The sequence below is a fragment of the Rhopilema esculentum genome, unplaced genomic scaffold (assembly GCF_057945365.1).
Source record: "Rhopilema esculentum isolate cy_ngs unplaced genomic scaffold, ASM5794536v1 HiC_scaffold_34, whole genome shotgun sequence".
Lineage (NCBI taxonomy): Eukaryota > Metazoa > Cnidaria > Scyphozoa > Rhizostomeae > Rhizostomatidae > Rhopilema > Rhopilema esculentum.
In genome coordinates, this window is record NW_028300845.1 from 1,372,783 (window position 1) to 1,393,936 (window position 21,154).

Here is a 21,154-nt window from a genome sequence, read left to right on the forward strand (position 1 = left end):
GTTTTTTATCAGGTCAAAGCAAAAACATGCAAGTGTGCTGTATAGCTTCAAAGGAAAGCAGCTTGACCGAACGCCAAGTTTGACTTGATCCAAACAGAAAACAAATACGTTCTACAACTAGTTATACTTGATCTTGCAATATTATTATATAACCCTAAAAGAAAACGCAGGTCCATTTTCAACATGCTACCCAGGAGACAAAAGTCCCTCTATCCCTGCTGGCTTTTTGTCCAAGGCATATTACAATTGCCCTCCCTTTTTAAAAAGTTATGACTTGGCCCTATATGGCCTAGCTTGACCTTCCAGACTAGGGGGGTGGAGGGGCATGAGTAGTCAAATTTACCGACGAAGACATAGATAAAGATAAAGTTAGGTGCTATTTCACCTAGCGTAGACGACTTTACCGACAATCCATGGAATTTTTTCACCAACTAATCTACCAACAAACTCATGAAGAATTGGGGGTTAGGAGGTGTCACACTCCTTACACCCCCCCCCCCCGCGCTAGCTACGCCACTGTTGACCCCCCATCTGAATTATCCCAAAAAAGGCTGTGCCGAGGGATTAATGTCACAAGTTGTAAACAGAATTACTTAAAAGAGCTAGAGCCTTTTTAACTAGGGGAACCGACCTCAGGTCAAATTTAATCAGTTTTTTGCTTGATAGTGAAAATCCACCTAAAAACTTTTCCAAAATATTATAGGTGTCACGATTTTATCTACTTCACTCTTTCTTATAAGAACCAGCGAGTTTAAGTTCAGGCTGGCTGTTCTTAATTTTTACGAAAATCCGAGACTGGATTGTTCTTAATTTGTTCTTTAATTATTAGGTTGTAAGCAGTGCAATTGTTACTGCGCTCTTGAGAGGTGTTCAGACCTCGTTTGCTAACAAAGTAAATAAGATTTAAGTTTGAAATTCACCTAAAGGCGCCCCTAGATGGCGAGAAACTCCTCGCTTTTTAGATGAAACATTGTTCAAAATTACATTTTACAGTAGATCAGCATCAGCTTATTCGCAAGTTTTTATTAACTTTTGACAAATTTTGAGGCTCGTGTTCTTATAAACTTTTTCTTATAAACAAGAGTTTAATGGTTAATTTCACGGGATAGTTTCAATTTGTTCACCCTCCCTTTACAAGTGCCCGTTCCCCACCCCTATTTGCTTGGGACATGCGTCAAATGATTTGCGCGCCAAATGTTGTATACTATTCGCAAGGAGGAAAACAGCCTGCTTCGAATCCTGCGGGTGTTCAATTTGAAAGGTATGTCATTACCGGAATTTTCCTTTCACCCTATATTTTTACAAGTTTTAGGTATCTACAATCATTTTAGCTAGCTAGGCTGTTTTTAGAAATCGAAATAACGTAATTTCCATCGTAAAGACGTGGTTGATGGAGTAACTAAGGAAGACAGTATTGGCGTGCCGGATGATGGCCTAATTCGAGTTGAATCGAATGCTTTAATGGCATCTGGCAGTACCACATTTGTTTATTTATAGCTTTCATATTTCGCTAAGCTTGGGATTTGTCCCGGTGCACTTTTGTTGCTTTGCTGGAGTTAAGACGGATTATGCTTCAAGGTACAAACCTTGTAGCCTAGAAGCGGTGGGTTCTAAATTTGTTTTCATGAATACCGCTGAAAGAATAAAGGTATACCCAAATGTGCGATATGAATTGTTGTGAACTGTATGAATTGTAAATGGCTTTTATGAATTGTTATTTCAGTTCTGCTTACGTTTTGTTAATATTAAAATTTTTTATAATCTAGGGAGTAATGCTGTAGCTTCATAAAAACAAAACGTAGGCCTAATTATTTTGTATACAAACACACCAGAGCAAGTCTTTTTTGGATAATCATTTAAGTTGCCATTAAACATTACTTGTTCTTGAATTAATGTAATGTTAATGGATGTATCTGTATTTTGGCATTCCAATGCTATTTCTATAAATATGCTATATGATGTCCTATCCACATGAACTTGGCTCTAACATGTTTTGGTGAAAGGATGCTTGATATGAGGTCATTTTTGCAGACATGCCAGGTTTGCTAGCTGAAAGAAAATCAGGAATGGCTACTCCGGAAATCGCTGGTGAAACTGACAGTGCAAGTGATAAAGAAAATAGTGAGGTACATATATAAGTAATTCAATACCTCTAAGTAATTCAAGGCCTGCCAACCGGAGATATTTTTTGAAAATTATCTCTGCAAACTTGATAAAGCAAGTGTGTGTGTAACAGAATGATTTGTCTCAAATTCATTCTTAAATGGTTACATAACCTAATTCAGTATATGTCATCTTGGAACCTGGCTTTGTTTGCTTATACATAAATTGGGAAGAAGGTCATACAAATAATAAATAACACTTTTCATGGTCTTGCAAGCTACCCAACTAGGAATTTTGGAATGCACACCCAAGTTTGGTATCTACAAGATCGAAGGCAAAAGTGCCCTGTTTTTGCACCAAGCCTTGGTAGTTTTTTAACTGCAAAAGGACAATTACAAAATAGTACTAATTATTTGCTTCAGAGGCCATCTATGGAAAAAAATGTTTTTGATTATACAGGTAGTTGGAACATTTAAGGTAATACTGCAATTTTACCTTAAATACACCTTAAACACTAAGCATTCAATTTGCCACTAAGCAATTGCCTGGCAAAACTACAAGTGAAAAAGCTTTTTTGTTGTGAAAGGAAAAATAACTGATGTATATATATATATATGAAAACTGGATTATCCAATTTGCTTTAGCTATATATTCAAAAACACAAATGTTTTCATGGGAATAATGTTGGTGGAAACTGGTCCATCTAATTACAATCAAGTTGATTTAAAATCTTAGTTGTGTAGCTATTGATGATGCCAAATAGCATTTGTTTATGATAGCCAGTTATACTTCCTTGAAGACTTATATCAGCTAAGGCTTTCTGGGGAAAAAGCTCTTAGGCCTACCTTTAATAAGTATTTCCCTTCATCCCATAACATATTTATTGAGCTTGTGCCCAAACACATCAAACATGCAGTAGAATGCCTTGCATTTGAAAAACCTCTCATATGGCAATAGACTTGAATAATGGATGTGTTTTAGTGACAGCAGTTGTTGCTATGGATAAAGAAGATGAATAATAAATTGCAATCAAATGACTACCTTTTTTGATTAAGCTACAGATAAGAGATTGTAAGAATACTTGAGAACTTGTCATTTAACTTAATGCATCCTTTTGCTCTTAATATAATCAGAACATGTTTTGTCTGATCTATTACTTTGTGCTGTAGGATTCACATTTTGTTCGGAGAAGCACAAGAAGGATGTCAAAGCCAGAATTCTTGTCAGTATCATTTGTAAGTCCAAGAGGTATACCAGGAAAAAGCCCCACCCAGTTGTCTCCTGGGAATTCGTCCCCAATATATTCACCAAATCAGTCATCAGAACATGAAGCAACAGAGGATAACAAAGCAAGGTTAGAAAGTTTTAAAAAACAATTCTTAAAATGATTTCTTTGTTTTTAGTCATCTTTCTTATTCCTTTACCCATATTCTTTTCTAGAAGAGGCTTTTAGAATTCTATAAGAATCTTTTTCCTTCAATCGCTGTTAATTGATTTGATTTGTTGTGTACAAATCATGCATGTCATAATATTTTGCATGATCTTCATGCAACTTTTCTAAACAACAGGACTGAGGATTCAGAAGAAGATTTAAGTGATCATGAAGTATCATTCAAAAAGCCTGCCATGCCAAGTCAAAGAGGAAGGAAAAGAAAAAGTAGCAACTTAGGAAGAGAGGTATTTGATTTTGCTGTAGATAACTGGAATGATGTTTTAGGGGTTAAGTGGCCATTGGGTATAAATAAAAATGGGTCAAATTTCCTGTCTAATTCAAGATTATTCCAATGTTTCATAATTTGTTACTACTTAGAATCTTTTGCCTAGTCCTGATACCATGATCAGCTTTTCAGCATGTTGGTGGAATTAAATTGGAGTATTTTGAATTACGATTATATCATTTTTTTACCACAAAGTGTGCAACACAATATTTTCCTTAGAGATAGATTCAAGATCCATTCAAGAAGACAATGCAAAGCAAGTTTAATAAGCAAAATCAGAATAGTAATATTGTAGAGCAGTAAGTTAAATGATGATTGAAATTGATTGATATTAAATATTCAGTTAATGTAGGCTACAAGTTTCTGTCTTTCTTTCAGGAAGCAAAGAAAACAAGAAAGAGTGGGGGTGGTCGGAAGAAAGCACAAGCATCAGGTCAAAAGCATGGAATGCCAAATATGTCTGATGAAGAAGAACAGTCACTTTTTGATATTGTTAAAGGTGGAAAAACAGCATTGCGGGTAAGAAAAGCATTGCTCCTTTGGTAGTGCTAAAGTTGTTTAAATTCTGAGTGAGTGTTTCTCTAGGACAATCCTAGTATACACCCCCTTTACAACGTTATCCAGATAGTTTCTTATTTAGTTGCGAACCTATTGTTAGAGAGAGTGGCAGTTTCAAAGGCAGTTTTCATGAAAACATTATTATCAATTTCCTCAAATTTTTCTTGAAGCTTTTTGGCCGTTGATCTATTTTTTCACTGAAAAAAGTTCATCTTGCGAGCAAACTTTGTGAGAGTTTTTTCTCAAAGTGGTAGTGACCAAAACAAAAGAATTAACTTATGAACAATGTCTAGAGATAATGTTTTATCACAATGATGGAGAAAAGCTATGATTAAATTGCTAACATAATTGGATGCACAAAGACTGCTGCTTTTGACATGTGCAAAAAATTGAAAAACAAGGAGCGTAAAAAAGTTGTCACAGTCAAAAAGAGCAAGAGCTCTCATAACATCAACAGCCGAGCATTCCCCCTAACTGATTTGCATCAAAACTGATTTGGGTCATTACACAAAATGGCACAAAATATTCGTAAACAGTTGAACTCTCAAAAGCTGTTGGTAAATATTGCAAGGAAAATAAAGAATTGTCATTGTACCTTCGTACTGATTGTTTTCTACAACACTTGCAGCTGTAAAGAAATATCGTGGCTTTAAGGCTTTGCGCTGAGTGATATATGTCTGCTCTGCAAGAACTTTAAGATTTGCTAAAATTACATAATTTCTATGCATGTTTTATTACTGATCAGTGGCATCTCCATGCAAATATTTTCCCCAGCTAAGAGTAAACAAGCTGTGTTTCTCTTTATTTAAAAATATTTGTGTCTCAAGAACTAGTGACCATGTTTTGTTGCCCAATTTGAACTGAGTCCAAGTCACCTGACTTTGCTGTTCTTTGCTTATTTGACATCAGTTGATTTGCGTAAGGCTTGTAGCACAAAGGTTTCTCATTTTAACAAAAATTGAAAATGGATAAAAGCGTACAGACTTTGCAATATTTTAATGTCTTTGTTTATTTTGGGAGTGTTTCTAAAAAAATTATTATCACTATAAGTTAAAAATTCGTTTTCACCAGCCTAATTTGTTTCTGTCTGAAAGCACAATCAATCTTCGAAATGTCCATATACTTTCGTGAGGGGAGTGTATAAAAGTATGAAAATGGTATTTTGGGGTTATAAAACAATTATGAAAAAATCATCTTGTGAGAAATTTGCCTTCCACATCCAGTAATTTTTTGTCAACAACTTTGTTGGCTAGGACATCAGGAAAGTGAATTTTGTTTTTAAAAATTGTTATCAGTCTTGGCGTCTGCCATTCTAAAGTAAGTATCTCTGTGCTGTTTATAGTTGTGGCTTATAAACAATGATGGCTTACATTTCTTTGTGAACCAAATTTTCTGTACCTTCTAATCGAGGGCAGAGTAAATACAAAGGTAGCTTATAATTTAATTACTATGTTAGGAACGGATTGTCAGCTGGTTTATCAACCTAGCAAGGCAAATATAAAGGCATGCAGATCCTAGTCTTTTTATCAAATTTTAATGTACTGATTTAATCAGAACAGTTGAAATACTTAGCTGAAAGTGCACTATTTGGAATGAAGGATATAATTTTTGAATTCAAATTAGGCTGTACTTGATGATTGGATTGAAACATACAATGAAGATAAGGAGGGTGCAATGGTGGATCTTATTCAGTTTTTTGTACAGTGCTGTGGTTGCAAAGGTAAATATCATAATTGATGGATTTTCAATTACAGCTCTTCTGCTTCTGTTTGAAGAAGTTCTGTCATTAACAGATTGTTTGTCATCATAAATATGTTTTGCAATATTTTAAACTAAGGTAAACTAGAAGCCAAATATTTTATTCTTTGTGTATAGACTGTTATCTTGTAGCCATATATTTAGAGAATTTTTCAATGACAGATTGTAAAAGATTTTGTCTCTTATTTCCCATTTATTTTTTCTAGGAAAAGTAACAAGGGATATGATAGAGGCGGAAGAGACAGTTCAGGCAATAAGACAATTGACAGAGACATTTGATGAGGACAGTCATGAATACCCACTCATTGCAACTGGTCCTGCTAGCAAGAAATTCAAGGTTTGAGATGTCATTTGAAAAAAGCATTTTTTCTTATCAGAAGCTACATATATTTGCACATATTATAACAGATATTTTCTGTGCTTCAGGAAAAAATGGAATCACAATTTCTTTGTTTTGAACCATTGTGTCACTAATTTCAGGAAGTTTTGTTTCATAAATGTGTGTTTAAATAGTTTAAATTAATTTTGTTCGATTTATTTTCCGTTGTTGCTTATCCAAAGATTTCACTTTTTCATGTTGTGCTCTAGAGGTTAAGTTTGATTTGATAATTTTTTTCAATCTTTATTCTGCAAAATTTGTCTGCCCATTCAAAGTAATTGTCTATGCATTTTCATAGTCTAGGTAATTGCCCCTGCATTTTTTTTAATATGCACAAGATATCCGGTATGACATTAGGTGTTTTGATTTAGAATGTTGCGAGCCATTTATTGCCTAGTAACATCTTTTGAAACAAAGGTAACAACATGATGTTGGTTTTTTTGTAGAGCAACCTGTCACATTTTGTTGAGCTGCTTATCAATCAATGCCAATACAATGTTATCTATGATGAAATTATGATGGATACCCTAATAAGTTGGCTGATCGGCCTGTCAGACTCACAAGTCAGAGCGTTTCGACATACAAGCACCTTTGCAGGTTAGTTTTTACTTTGTATGGCAATTTAAACAATCTTTAATGAAATGTATTATTTGTATTGCTGAAAAGGAAGTTGAAAATTTTGCACAGCATGCTAGGCTACTTCTTAAAACCAAATTGACTAAGTTTGCCTGATCATAATGGTGGGAACATGGTGTCAAAGGCTCAAAACATTAGCCTTTCAATTTTTCGTACATATTTCCAGCAAAGATGACTATCTAGCCCAAAAGTTTACCATTTCAAGGTATAAAAAGCCATTCACTATCCAATAGTTATCGCAGTATCCTTACTCTAAAGCCTTTACTACGATAAACATTGGATAGTAAATGGACAGAAAGTCTTTAGTAAATGCTACTTTTTTCAAATCTTTATTTTTATTATTAGTTTTTTATTAGTTTAACAGTTAAAGTAAGGATGCAAGCAAAATGCCCTAATCTAATACATTGACTAGTTTTCAATTGTATTATCTGTTCTTCCTACAAATTGGCAAGTTGATTTGTGTTTATGTCAGGAAATATTGAAAGCAGTGATTTGATAATCAGCTCAAAAGTGTTAATGAATAACAGATAATCTTAAACTTGAACACATTACTTTTTCACTGTTTTAGGCATGAAAGTTGTAACTGGTTTAATCAACGTGGCTTTAAAAGTCAGTGTCGAATCAGACAATACACAGGTAAGAGACATTGTATTTCCTATGTTTACAGTTTTACTGATATTCTTAAACATAGGTTTATCTTTTGTCAAAGCTACGGATCATTTATATTGTTATATTTTAACCATAGCGACAGCTTGATACAGAAAATAAGAAGCCAGTTAACAAAAGATCTCGTGAGAATGTCGAAATGTTGCAAAGAAAACGAGAAGAGGTGAGAAATTCTTTACTTGGATTATTAGATAAATTTGTTGGTTTAAACATAAGAACTTGAACATTTTAGTGTCGAAAATGAATGTATGTTAGTTAGAGGTTGCTGAAGAATTGTCTGATGTTCTCAGAATAATTTTTAATTTTTAATATTCCAAAAGGTAAAGCATGTTAAAAGAACTTTCTTTAGAGAAGAAATCTATTTTTACGTTTGTTTTTTGTTATGCCACATTGTAGGTAAAACATTTCTTTAATGGAAACGGTTGAACTATTTATATACAATATAAGTCTATGCTAAGCAATGAAATTTATACTCTTGTGTGTTTTTTAATTGCATGTCTTTTTCCATAGCTGAGGCAAAATGTTGCAGATTTGCAAGAGATGATGACTAGAATTTTCTCAGGAATTTTCGTACATAGATACAGGTAAATTACCTTTGTGTTGTATTTTGCAATGGCTTAGCAAGCACGTTTGTCTTAGGGAGTGAGGTGGGTTTGGGATGTAGGAACAGTTAGTTTCATGGCAAAGTGAATCTTGGCTCGGTTAATTGTATAGTAAGAAATTTATGTAATTTTTTTGGTACTTCTATTTGATTCTATGGTCATGTGTCTAAGATTTTTTGATTTGCTGTTGAAGTCATTCGATGAATACAATGAAATGGTGTTCGTTTTTTGCAAATATGACAAACATGTATTTCTCCCCGTTCTCAAGGACTGCTGTCCAAATTAACTTCTGTTTATTAATCATGATTCACAATTTCTTCCATTAGAGATGTCCGTCCGGAGATTAGAGCAACTTGCATTTGTGAGATAGGGTTATGGATGAAAAATTACAGGTAATTGGGCTGGAAGTATTTTCTGTTGGTCTTAAAAGTGTCTCATCCAAAATCATTTTGATTCAAAGGAAGGCACATCCTTCTAAATTTGTGGCAACAGATGTTTTCCTGTATTGTTGAGATTGTGAGAGAATCTTGGCAAAATGTTAGATATTGGATTGTTTAGATTAACATAAATGAATTTTGTTATTTTCCACTTTTCTTGCCATCACGAGTTTTTGCAAAATTGGAAGATTTTAATAAATGGTTTTTATTATATATATATATAAAGAGATGGATGTCGCTGCAACAATTCTAATAAAACTGACCCTTGGGTTTCTAAATCCTGACGATTTCAACTAGATAAACACGATTAAAACTTCCAGTTTAGTGCTTTCTATCAAAACGTTGTGAAATTTATATCCAGAAATTGGACACGTCAAGTCAGCGGACAGCTGAGCAGACAATAACTATAAGGATTCAACTAACTTTTTTTATTCATATTTTTTCTGTAATTTCCTTCTTCAATTTGATTTTCTCAATTTTAAAGAGATATGAATTTCTTCACCCAGCTCTTTCTTTGGAATAGCAGAGCAAACATACACCAAATATATTGGATGGACTTTACACGATAAGGTAATTTTGCAAGTGGGCATCGTCGTAAAGGCCTTTGATTTCGAGGAAGATAACATGATATTTTTGACTGCACGTTGTTTTGATCACTCATAACTGTTAAAACAATCCGACTGTTTGAACTGGAATTCAATAAGCAAAATATTGATTCATGTGGCTTTTGGATTCAATTGATAGCAGCTCTAGATCATTCATTAATCAATTTGCTCTAGCAAAATAGACACAAATTTCATAGCATGTTTTTCTCTGAATTTTCTTACTTTTTATGGAACTGGCTAACGCTCGTGGTGATACAATCGTAGGTTGGCGAAGTGCGTCTTACAGCTCTGCAAGTCCTGCAAGGGCTTTACGAATGTGACAGCTTTGTACCACAGCTGGAACTTTTTACAGAAAGATTTAAGGTGAGGTATTACTTCCGCTCCCCCGATTTCAATGCTGTTACTTCACCTTCAGTTCGCATAAATCGTTTTTTTAATGAATGATAAATTAGAAACTTACAATAATTTACAACTGAATTTTTCTAAAACTGCCTGTGTGGCAGCATGCAGCAATACCTTATAGGGTTTGCTTCAGAATCCAAAAAATATAAGTATTCGATCTTCTACTGTAAAACAGTTTTATGAAATCAAAGTCAATTATGAAGTCATAGTTAAATTTCAGGTCTTTATCTATTCACTTATTTGCCTTTATAAATATTAAACCCGGTTACAATTTTCCACTGCCTTTTTTTAATGTACATATTTAAAATTGTTTGCTCTCGTTTAAGGAGCGAATTGTTTGTATGACGCTTGACAAAGAAAGTGATGTTTGTGTCCAGGCAATCAAAGTAGCTGGTCTCTTCTTCAAGTACGTTTGATAAATTGCTTTTGTTGAATTATTTTGTTTAGATAACTCGTGTATTTGCAAAAAATTATGCGCCAAATCCTAACTTCTTTTTGAACTCAATAACAGAACCTCTAGAGTTGAAGCTTCATTGGTATAGAGTTTCAGTACATGTAAATTTTGAAAATAGTTTCACAAGCAGACTTAAGCTGCACCTTCTTTACCGAGAAGGCTTTTTCAGTTGATTTTAGTCAAGCAATTGTATTTTTCTGACGTTGCAGTATTCTTCCGAGATGGCAGTATTCTTCTGATATTCTTGATCACGTAAGTCCAATAATCCTCATACCCCATTTTGTTATATTGAACATTCATTTATTGCAGACATGACTTGCTCATGGAAGAAGATGCCAGTCAAGTGGATCAGCTTGTGTTCTGTGACCAGAGATCCGTTGCTCATGCTGCTGGAGAATTTCTTAACATGCGTCTTTTTTATCAGGGAAATGAGGAAGAAGTGGATGTTGTTATTAAGTCTCCTTCAACGGGAAGAAAAGGTAGGGTGAAATTTGTCTGTTTGAATCAAAGATTTTAACATTTCCTGCTAAATTGGGATGCGTTTTAGGTATGTGCTGACACTGATGGCCGAATATGACTTGACTTCTTTAACTCCTCCCTCTGCACCCTCCCCTTTCCACTCTCATTGCATCTGTTCCACTGTCAGTTGGGCTTGAGCTAGATTCGCTTTAACGCTTCGCTAAATTCGCTTTTACGCCAAATTCGCTTTTACGCTAAATTCAAAATGTTATTATTAATATATGTTGCTGAAATTGGATCACGATAATGAATATTTTAATTTGGCTGTTTTCAATAATACTTTTTGCAAATAAAGCCAAATTTGAGCATCCCTGCTAATCAGTTTTCCGGCTTATGTTTGGTTTGCAATTTTCAAAGAATATTTCTTTTTATTTTTCGTAGGTACGAAAGGAGCCCTGATCAAACAAACCAACATGAAATATTTAGTGGATTTTTTTGTCAATTCTCAGGTAATCTTTTAATATTGAATATTTCAGAAATTAACTTCCAGCCCGCCTTGGCATTGTATAATTATATTCTCAAACTTGGTTTGCAGAAGACGTCTCTCCTAAAGCTTTAGAGATTGAAAATTTCCGCTTTACCGGTCTATCCTGTACTGCTCATTGCCATATTAGCCGAACTATACACGCTTTGGTGTATAGTACAGGACGGTTCTAAGCTGCTACCCTGATTTTCATGATTGTCTGATGATTGCACTAAGCGTCATTCTTGAAGTTGCAACTAAGAACCATCTTGTACTTTACATCAAACGGCTTGAGAGATTTTTGTAGAAGCGCAAAGTTCTATCAAAGGTCAAGTGATCGTGTTCTCAGAATAGGTCGCTTAGGATTTCGAAATCTGTTTTGAATCATAGGGGTAATAAGCCTCAAGCTTTTTTGACTCGGGTAGTTTCCTTATCTTCTCAAGTGTTTGTAATGTGAATAAATTGTTAAAAATGTGTCTTTATCTAGAATTATATATGCGAGAAGTTGCTTCAAGCCTCAAAAAGTTAATGTTTTGGTAATTTTTATTTATTCTTTCACCTAGATTCACGACCATGCTGCATATTTGGTTGACAGTCTATGGGAACACACTGACTTGATAAAGGTGAGCTCCGTTGCATTATGGGTATTACTTTGCCTAATAATTTTATCATTACAACAAATACGGGCAAGCAGCTTATGTAATTGAAGATAAATACTATGCCTTTTTAGTTCGCGTGAAGGGTGTTGTCTCATTCTCATGTTACAAGGATGTTGTGCGTTATCAAAATGTGTTAACATCTGAAAATGGTGCTGTAGTTGGGACAAAAGAAAAGGCTAAACATATTGACTGGGCTAAACACTTACATGAAAATATTTTATATTGGATATTGACATGTTGTATTGTTGCAGGACTGGGTAAACTATTCCAACATTCTCTTGGACACAAGCTCTTTGATAGGTAAATATATTCATTGTGCTTAATAACTCTGGCAGCTAATTCTGCTATGATCACGTAGCTCTAACCTTTTCAATCGAAATCAGTAGTTATGACGTTTTTTGGTATCCTGAATGTGGGCATAAGTTACCATTCAGGAGTTCCTTGAATCCGTTGATTGATTAGTAAGAAAACGGGCATAAAAAACTACAAGAAAGTTGGTTACAGTACTATGATATCAATTGAAATATAGACAGAGAGTGGGGCTATAAAATCAAAGTAATTTATTCAGAGGCAATTACTTACAGCTTCCGGGTCACGGCACCAAGTTGTTTTGGATTTGCCTGAGTATCCTTTTAGAGATACACGGAACATCTTGCGTCCTCAATTACCAACATTTACGACGAGATGTAGATATTAAATCCAACTATAATCAATTAAGAAGTAAACAGAACGCGATTATAAAGAAACAAATGTTACATTTCACTAATTGGTAATTCCCAAGTAAATATGATGAAATTCAATGTAGCGTCATGATCGCTCGTTCTTTCATGATATATACATTGCAGCCGTAAGCTCTACTCTTTTCTGATAACATTCGCTTTCTCAATTAACTTTACTCATCGCACTTCCCATTTTGTTTTCTATCAGAGCTTGATGACGCCGGTGAGACAGCATTGATAGAAATTATGGCAGCTTCATGCAAACAAGCTGCTCTTGGTCATGGCCCGTCCGGAAGAGTTGTCAAAAAGGTTTCCATAGCAAAAATTATCTTTTTTTGCCAAATAATCACCATAAAAAAATCTTATACTTAATCTGGAACTTACAGGATGTTAATTACAGCATGATTTGATTGTACAGATCAATAAACGTGGCACCCGTTCCGAACGTGTATAAATCCGTGTGATCTATCCGAGAAACCGAACATAATAGAACAAGGGTGCAGAAGCTGAATTTGTTGGTGTCTCTTTGTCGATATGCACTTTTTGGTGTCTCGTATGAAAACAGTACACGATTAATCACTCAATGCCATTTATGTTTTCTAGACGGCAAGTGCTAGAGAAAAGAGGCTTTTGATCGAAGAAAGGCACACTCTGAGTAGCCATTTTATGACTGTACTCCCCCACCTTCTTGCCAAGGTATGGTATTTGTCCTCGCTCTTATGATTTGAACTAATGTTAGACACAACGACACTAAAGTAGCAAAATGTTGATTAGTATACATCTTTGAAATTATCAGTATTAACTATGATCAATCAGTATTTAGTCTTTTCAATATATGAATGGCGTAAGTTTTAACTGGTTTGTTGTTTTGCCAGCCTGTTCATTAGAAAGTGTTTGCATCTTTCCACATATCAGTACTTCGCCATGTTTCCATTTTATCGATTTGAATGATATTAACTTCCTTTACGTATACCTATGAAGTATGGAATCTTGCATCAGTGGTGAATCTTTTGACATTGTATGCTTTTGATAAGTTAATATTTGTTATAGTTCGAAGCGGATGTTCACAAGACAACAAATTTAATTGCTATTCCCCAATGCTTTGAACTTGAGCTCTATGCTGAGAAGCGGCTTCTCAAGGTATGGCAAAGCAGCTTATTCTGTCAAAATAGATAAAACATTCCTTTGCCGTTGTTATATTGAGATTCTCCATCGTGCCTCCCCCCTTGATGAAATTCTAGATAGAACCGAAAAACTTTAAGCTCTTTTTCTGCTCCCCTTTTTCCTTGATGAAGTTCTAGGTAATACAGTAGAATGTTAAGCTGTAATTGACTTTTGAATCTTAAAGTGTTTGCTGCTCATGTGAAAGTACGTCGAATTTGGCTTACGAATCTATCGTGCTCCTCTTAATTCATACCTAGAAAAAATACCTAGAGTCTTTCGATTGGACAATATAAAGCTTGTTTACCCTTGAACCCTGTTTTTGTAGCACCTTGAAGATCTTCTTGGCCACTTGGAAAACATAGTCTTAAAGCATGGAGATGAAAAGGTACATGCATATTAAATGTGCTGGAATATCGTGACGCCAGTACTTCAGCGTGTTGAGGATTACAGTACGTGAAATTTAATAAAGAGAAGAAACACAGTTTGGTTAATTATGGAAACTTCTGTACATTGGACGTCTTTGTTACCAGACTTACTGTCAGTTGTAAGGAGGTGTTTGTTTCTATAAAGAAATTTTGGGACAAATACATTTGCCTGTTGTTTGAAGGTGTTAGCTATTTAGAGTTGTCCGCGTTTAGAAGTTGTCTGTTATTTTCGTTAGTAACTTATACTTAAAAATGATTGGCTTTTAGTATAAATCACTGTTTCTAAGAATCAGGAAAAACTCACCGAATAACTAGTTGAGAAAGCCATGAAAATGACCATCCCTTTACTCGTAGCTTTTGGAAACCTGCTCAAAGACTCTCCAGTTCTTAACAGATAACGACCTCATCATTCAGCAAACTGCGGTATGAATTTTAAATGTTCTTCACGATATTTGTTTTAAAGGATTGTTTGTATTCGTACCGTAGTCTCCTGGTATTTGCCAATGGATTGCAAACAGGAGCGTGCCAATATTACAGTGCAATTGCTTAATATAAGATTTTATATAGTAGTTTGGTATCAGTCTACGGGTCTCATCTAAGAAGGTAGAGAGGGTAAGCTCATTTGATGGTCAAATGTTGATATGCTGAGGTGGTGTCCATTGAGGGATTCATTATTATTTTGTTTAGGAATGATGAAATTTTGACATGAATTTATTAGTGTCCAATATCTACTTCAGGAACTTGCGAGGCACCGCATAGTTGACCAAGTTGTCGAAAAGTTCCAGTCAAGTATTTCATCTGGCATTCCATCGGTAAGAAGAATCTCTGCTATTTATAACTTAACATCGGTATATAGAACCTTGTTTCCAGTGTAGGCCTGAAGGGTATTCTATTTACAGTAAAGCCTCTTCTTTATCCCATATAGTAATCACTACTGTCTCTTTAAACGTAAATCCAAGCCAAATAAATGGAACTTTCGTCTGAGCAGCACCTAACACGTCCGATTTTTTACTGGGTGGTTTTTTCTGTTCCTAATTTGCAAGTGACCAAACGAATATTCTATGTGGCAACTCCCAGCATCAATGAGAACACTGGGCAAGTTTAATGTTCCGTTAAGAAGTTTATATCTCCTCAAACAATAATTAATCAGTAGCGCTCAACATCACTGAATTTCGTGAGCAAAACAAATTGAAAGATCGTTCCCGGCACTTTTTCGCAGTAACACTGTACCCATATTGTTAATTTATATAAACCGCAAAACAAATTGGTAGTTTCTTCGTCATTTCTTTAAAACAAAAAGTTCCTTCATCGTCAGGAGGTTGAGGACAAAGAGGAGCAAGAATACTACAATGTTCTTGTCAGCTTGAAGCGGATTGCTGCCCTTTACAAGTATGTTTGCATCATTATGTTTTGTAGCCTCAAGTAGCCTTGAGATTCATTTTCTGTTCAGTTTGGAAAGAATAGATCTAGTAGTCTCAATCAATAGTATTTTCAACAAAGGCCAGAAGTATGCCATGCAATGTTTAAGTTACAAAAGAAACATTGTTCAAATCTGGTAGATCTCCAATGACTTCTAGAACAATTTCCTTTTACTTCCTTTTGTGCCTGAATTCAATCATATATTAATTATTTTATTCAAATGTCTACATTTTGTTGCTATTTTCCCAGGAAAGAGTGTGTTCGTTTGGCAAACTGTTCACGATGTGTTTTGTTATACCCAGCCATTCCAAGTTGTGTTCCCTTTTAAGTGATAAATGTACATTTTGCATTCCATTCTCAAAAGCTTTCGCATCTGAATAACAAGATTCTTGTTCTCATTCATTATAACACGATTCTTCTATTTTACGTATCTGTAGGGCGCACGACTTAAGAGGGTGGGCCCTGCAAAAAGACCTCCATGGAATCATCGATCAAGGCACAAAAGATTCTGTGGACGATGATGTAAGTATGGTCAGGCTCCCTTTGGCTTTGCTAGTCTTCTAAAGACTTTTCTTGTTGACAAAATACCGTAAAGCTCTATCAAGCCCCCCTCTATTAAGTCCTTCTTTCTATTAAGCCCCCCTTTCTATTAAGCCCCCTCTTTAACCTTTGATGTAAAGCAAAGAAAAGAAACGCAGTTAGTGGGTCTTTTGACGGGTATGATGGTGATAAGATCGTGTGCATTGAATAAGGCCTATGTAAAGATTTTCTTGTGCACCTTCAAAGTCAGTGGAAATTTGTTTCAAAGATGTTCCAGGGTTATTAATTGATCCTGGTGATTCTGATGAAGATGAGGACCTTTTGATTAGTTAATAAAACTTTCGAAGCTGCAAGCAAAATTTTCTGATAACATTTGCATGACATTTTTATAACAAATAATAGACAAGGGCATTCTAAGATACGCAAATAATAGATAAGCCCCCTTTTTTAATAAGATACGCAGGTATCACCTACAATAGCGTTCTCATTTTTGCCTTGTTTTGTTCACTGCAGGTATTGCGACTGTCATTGAACTGTATGCATACATCCTTGCTATGGAGTTTGGCAGAACTTGATCCAAATAAGCCATCAAAGGTTTGTCACAGTAACCAAACAGATGGGATGATGTATAATATAGCGTTTTATTGTTTGTATTTGCAACCAAATTGTTGAACAAGCTGGATGTAGGAAAATCAACCATGTTATTTAGTCATAAACCTGTCGCAATTTTATTAGGCATATATTTTTTGTCGTTTAAAGATTAAGGAAAATTTTTGGAATTTAGCTTTTTATACCAAGTAATGTCTAGTAGGCTGAGATAATTTCTTATTGTAAATTTTTATTTGTTCAACAGCACTCTTTTTTGGTAAAAATGACTGTTGCTCTTAGACCATTAGACTGTTTCCAAATTAGTTTACGGTTTTTTGTAGAGTGAACTCAAGGCCTTACGAAAAAGGCTCTACGCGTTTATGTCTCATCTGGACCAACTTGTGCAGTACAGCAGCGACGTGATCAAAACTGAGGTATAATTCAAAACAATTAGACTGGATTGGACTTGGGTGTATGTTAAGAATATCTTTGCATGGCTTTAGGTGAAGTGTAATAAAATGGAGAAAAAGAATCGATTTTCCACTGTTTGAATTGACTGACTATATCCAAGATTATTTTTTTATAATGCTGCGTATACACAAAGGCTGTGATCCTTTATTATAAAATTTCAAAGTGTTATTTTTTTATTTTTTCTGTTATGACATTTTATGATCAGTGATGCCATTTTGTGATCATATTTTCATTTTTTGATGCTGCATCATCTAAATGTTTCAATATTTGTCCAAGAAAACCAAACTCTGTCTACATTTATTTAAGATGTGCACGTTTGTTTCTGTTGAATGCACGTAAAACAAATTGTTTTATTTTCTAGGCATTCCTGATATTCTCTGATTTACTCGTTTTCTTTGCCAATCAGCTGAATAACACATGTGAGAATTATCCTTTAGAATTTCTACTTTTTTTGCAAGCGCTTCTAAATCTTGTTTGCATCTGTTTTTTTCCGATATTTTAATCTTCAATTTTTACTGAAATTTATCGATGCGAAAGATTAAGCTTCTACGCCATTGGCTTGTATATAATATACTTATATAGATTTATTTATTGTTATTTTATTTCATTTTCTGTCGAGGGTAATCTTGCTACCCAATTTCAAATTCCTGTATAAAGGATAGTCAGTTCTTAGTTTGTTGTTTTAACTCTGTCTGACCCGGTACCAGGACCGTGTCTACATTTTGGCCCTCCTTTTCATTGTATTCCATTGCCCTGTTCAGCTTGATATTGACATCCCAAGGCAAAATTTGGAATTCTCAAAGGGAAGTTTCTTTCATTCTGGGGCTAAAACATGGAATGAGATTTCAAGAAACATCAGAATGAGCCCCACAATTTCCATGTTTAAAAGAAACTTGAAAGGATTCCTGCAAAGTTAATAAATTCCCTAAACAAAACACGATCCCTAGGTAGAACAGCAACAACTTTATTTTATATATATTAAAGAAGTAATTGTAATAGAAGTAGTTTATTTTATTTGTATTATAGCTGATAGAGAATTCGTGTGTAAAGATTTTTGAAAAAAAATGAAATGAAATGTTCTGGTAGTAGTTTTCTTGTCGCCGAGTATCTTACGAAATTCTCGATTTCTTTTGCTTTAGCTCCTCTTTTAAGAAGATTGGTTTATGAGGCGGAAATGAGTGTCCAGGTGCGGCTGAGAGACTTCACAATGGCTTACGTGTTTGCCGATATTGACGATGAAAATGACTTTGACGACGTCGATGAAGGTATGTGTCATGCATGTTGCAACCAGTTTGTTGATCTGTGTGCATTTTAAAAGATCTTTGACTACTTTTGGTATCAAATACTTACACCGTTTCCTGCAGCTGACAAACACTGAGCTAAATTATTTGAACTGTCAGTAGGCTAGAGCAGTGATTGTTTTTGTGAATTTAAATCTAATGCTAATTCGAAATTTTAGTGATAATCAAAGGTATGTATGGAATAAATCAAACACTTAGTCTCCCTGAAAACACGAAGCGAGAACCGATTCTTGTTTTAGCATGCGGAATCAACAGAGCGGTGTAGTTGTAAGGCGCTAACACCTTCTGTGATATGACTCCTATGCTCATGATCGACTAACGAAGCATGCCCCAATTATTAGAAAATAATTATTATCCTTCTTTTTTTCATCGTTAGGCGATGATTTCAAGGCACAAGAACTCAACCAGAAACGAACAGTGTTGGCAGCCTTCTGCAAGCTGATAGCTTTCAACATCTTTGACATGAAATTAGCCGCTCCAGTTTTCGCGCAGCTAATTCGGGTAGGTCCTTAGAATTTTAGTAATTTTTTTTAACGGATTGATGATGAGCCTTCATTAATTACGAATAAATAGAGATAAACCAGCCCTTTGTATTGCATACAGTGAGTCAGAAAGGCGGAAACATGGCTTACTAAAGCCTTTTCATCAGAAGCTACCCATATTAAATTAATGATCAAAACATAAGCGGAATTTATTTCCATGTGTTCCGCGAGAGAAAGAATCGCGCGGTAAGATTTTTTACCAAATTTGCATTAAACAGAGTGCCCATTTTCCTTTGCACAACCAAAGGATAAATTCCGAGAACTGGAACATGTTTAAAGGCAGATACCTAGGTATTTTAGAGATTCTTTAGCAATGAAATCCTTTGGAAAGAGCTTCAGAAAAAGTCTAGAAAGCGAAGAATGTTATTTTGAGAGTGGAATCTCAAAGTTCGCCAGCTATTTGGAAAACTTAATTGCACAGCATTTTTCTTGTATGATATATGACTGTCGAACGGAACAGTCTTTACCACATCTTGTCATTCAAGTCTTGCATTAAGTGCATTGAATCCTGAATAGTGAGTGGATCACACTACTCAATTTCCCTTTGGTCAGAAATCTAAACTTTTGAATCATCAAGATTATGGTATCAAAATTATGGTATCAACCTGTTTCTCATCCATTATGCCTTCGCAGTCTCTTCTTCCTTTCGCGCCAGCTTTGCCACTAACTCTACTTATTCCCATAGGCCTATTCTGGCTACTCAGATATCATCAAACACACAATGAACAAAGTCAAGGAAATCAATGCAATTGCTTTTGCCAAGACGCTCTTACTCAGCCTGCAACAGGTACGTACTGCAGTAGATTTATCTTCTTCTGTTGTTATTGTCTTAATGGTCGTTGAAAACGTTACCGAAAACGTTACCGAAATCGCTGCCGCTATTGCCTTCCAAAGTTGCTTGTTATTTTTAATAAATTTAAGTAAAATGGTTCCATTTTTCCTGTGTTTTCAAATCTGTTTAATTTTCCGGCTTTGATTGGCCTGATGCTTACAAGATGTGCCATTAGCCGCTTGATGCGAATCTTGTTTGTCAACGTTTTTGTTTTGCAAGGAAGATTGTCAGGGAATACGAGCGAAAAGCTTGACCACGTTTTTCTTTCTCTGTTACTTGAGGAATTTTTTCAAAGATACGCGTACAGTTCCTAGACTAAAACTCTTGCGAAAATATTCTTAATGTACATTTCTCTATAAATCAACAAACCCAGTAAACAAATTGGTGGAAACACCCAGTTGCATCTTTGAACCGTCGTGTTCTGTGCACCAGAGCGTGTACAATTCTGCTTATACGGCATCAAGCACTGTATGACAGATCGGTAAAGCACTCATTGTCTATAAAACACGGAATCCCCTAAACAGATAGGATGCGCTTTTCTTAGAGCCATTTGAATTAACCTGAGGAGTACTGACTTTCGTGTGATAATCTATAGTGATAAAGTCTATTGTGTGACTATAGCTTGACTTTTTTTATAAACGATTATAAGCAGTTACGAATAATGTGTTTTTTTATATCGATTGATTGTGTTGCAATATTGAAACCAATGTGATTCTGTTTTAAGGCTTTCGAGGTCTTACGAGAAGAAAGCGGTGGAACTGAAACTTCCTCTGAAGGATTTCATGCTTTGAAAGTAAGAATTCTATCTTGTATTCCAGATTTAAACCGCAGTTTTTGCTTTAAAAATTGATGGTTTATATAGGAGAATTCTAGATTTAGGACATTAGAAATCGTATTTTATAAGAGACTTCTTGCTTAAAATTTGTTTGAACCAAATTTCAACTAATTAATAATCTTCTATTTTGCCACATGCATGTGCCTATATGACAAGAACGTTTTTCTATTTGTCCATTCAATGTATAATTTAATTGTAAAGCAAATGCTCAATGATGTTACCCGTAATCTTTCTAAGATCTTGCCAGAAGGTTGTTGTTTTGGTTTAATAACTGCTTTATGCAAACTTTTATATTTCCTGGACTTCTTGATACTCATTCCATCGCATTGTGTAAATGTTCTAAGCAATTTTGAACAATT

The 21,154-nt window shown here is 34.9% G+C and overlaps 1 protein-coding gene across 1 annotated transcript in view; it reads left to right on the forward strand.

Annotated features, from left to right (window-relative positions):
• Positions 1-1,179: 1,179 nt before the first annotated feature.
• The window catches only part of LOC148957338 (cohesin subunit SA-2-like), a 32,871-nt gene continuing 12,896 nt past the window's right edge, over positions 1,180-21,154 (forward strand). Inside the window, exons 1-34 of the mRNA XM_089115528.1 lie at positions 1,180-1,261; positions 2,032-2,126; positions 3,273-3,457; positions 3,672-3,780; positions 4,200-4,340; positions 6,003-6,099; positions 6,344-6,474; positions 6,963-7,113; positions 7,721-7,788; positions 7,898-7,981; positions 8,329-8,402; positions 8,747-8,812; positions 9,364-9,427; positions 9,727-9,825; positions 10,191-10,270; positions 10,628-10,797; positions 11,219-11,286; positions 11,864-11,923; positions 12,211-12,259; positions 12,887-12,987; positions 13,282-13,374; positions 13,729-13,818; positions 14,168-14,227; positions 14,622-14,690; positions 15,005-15,079; positions 15,583-15,656; positions 16,124-16,208; positions 16,740-16,820; positions 17,156-17,248; positions 17,647-17,704; positions 18,425-18,550; positions 18,963-19,087; positions 19,814-19,915; positions 20,685-20,753. Coding sequence (XP_088971654.1) covers positions 1,195-1,261; positions 2,032-2,126; positions 3,273-3,457; positions 3,672-3,780; positions 4,200-4,340; positions 6,003-6,099; positions 6,344-6,474; positions 6,963-7,113; positions 7,721-7,788; positions 7,898-7,981; positions 8,329-8,402; positions 8,747-8,812; positions 9,364-9,427; positions 9,727-9,825; positions 10,191-10,270; positions 10,628-10,797; positions 11,219-11,286; positions 11,864-11,923; positions 12,211-12,259; positions 12,887-12,987; positions 13,282-13,374; positions 13,729-13,818; positions 14,168-14,227; positions 14,622-14,690; positions 15,005-15,079; positions 15,583-15,656; positions 16,124-16,208; positions 16,740-16,820; positions 17,156-17,248; positions 17,647-17,704; positions 18,425-18,550; positions 18,963-19,087; positions 19,814-19,915; positions 20,685-20,753 — 3,159 coding nt within the window. The 5' untranslated portion in view covers positions 1,180-1,194. The remainder of the gene's footprint in view (positions 1,262-2,031; positions 2,127-3,272; positions 3,458-3,671; positions 3,781-4,199; positions 4,341-6,002; positions 6,100-6,343; positions 6,475-6,962; positions 7,114-7,720; positions 7,789-7,897; positions 7,982-8,328; positions 8,403-8,746; positions 8,813-9,363; positions 9,428-9,726; positions 9,826-10,190; positions 10,271-10,627; positions 10,798-11,218; positions 11,287-11,863; positions 11,924-12,210; positions 12,260-12,886; positions 12,988-13,281; positions 13,375-13,728; positions 13,819-14,167; positions 14,228-14,621; positions 14,691-15,004; positions 15,080-15,582; positions 15,657-16,123; positions 16,209-16,739; positions 16,821-17,155; positions 17,249-17,646; positions 17,705-18,424; positions 18,551-18,962; positions 19,088-19,813; positions 19,916-20,684; positions 20,754-21,154) is intronic.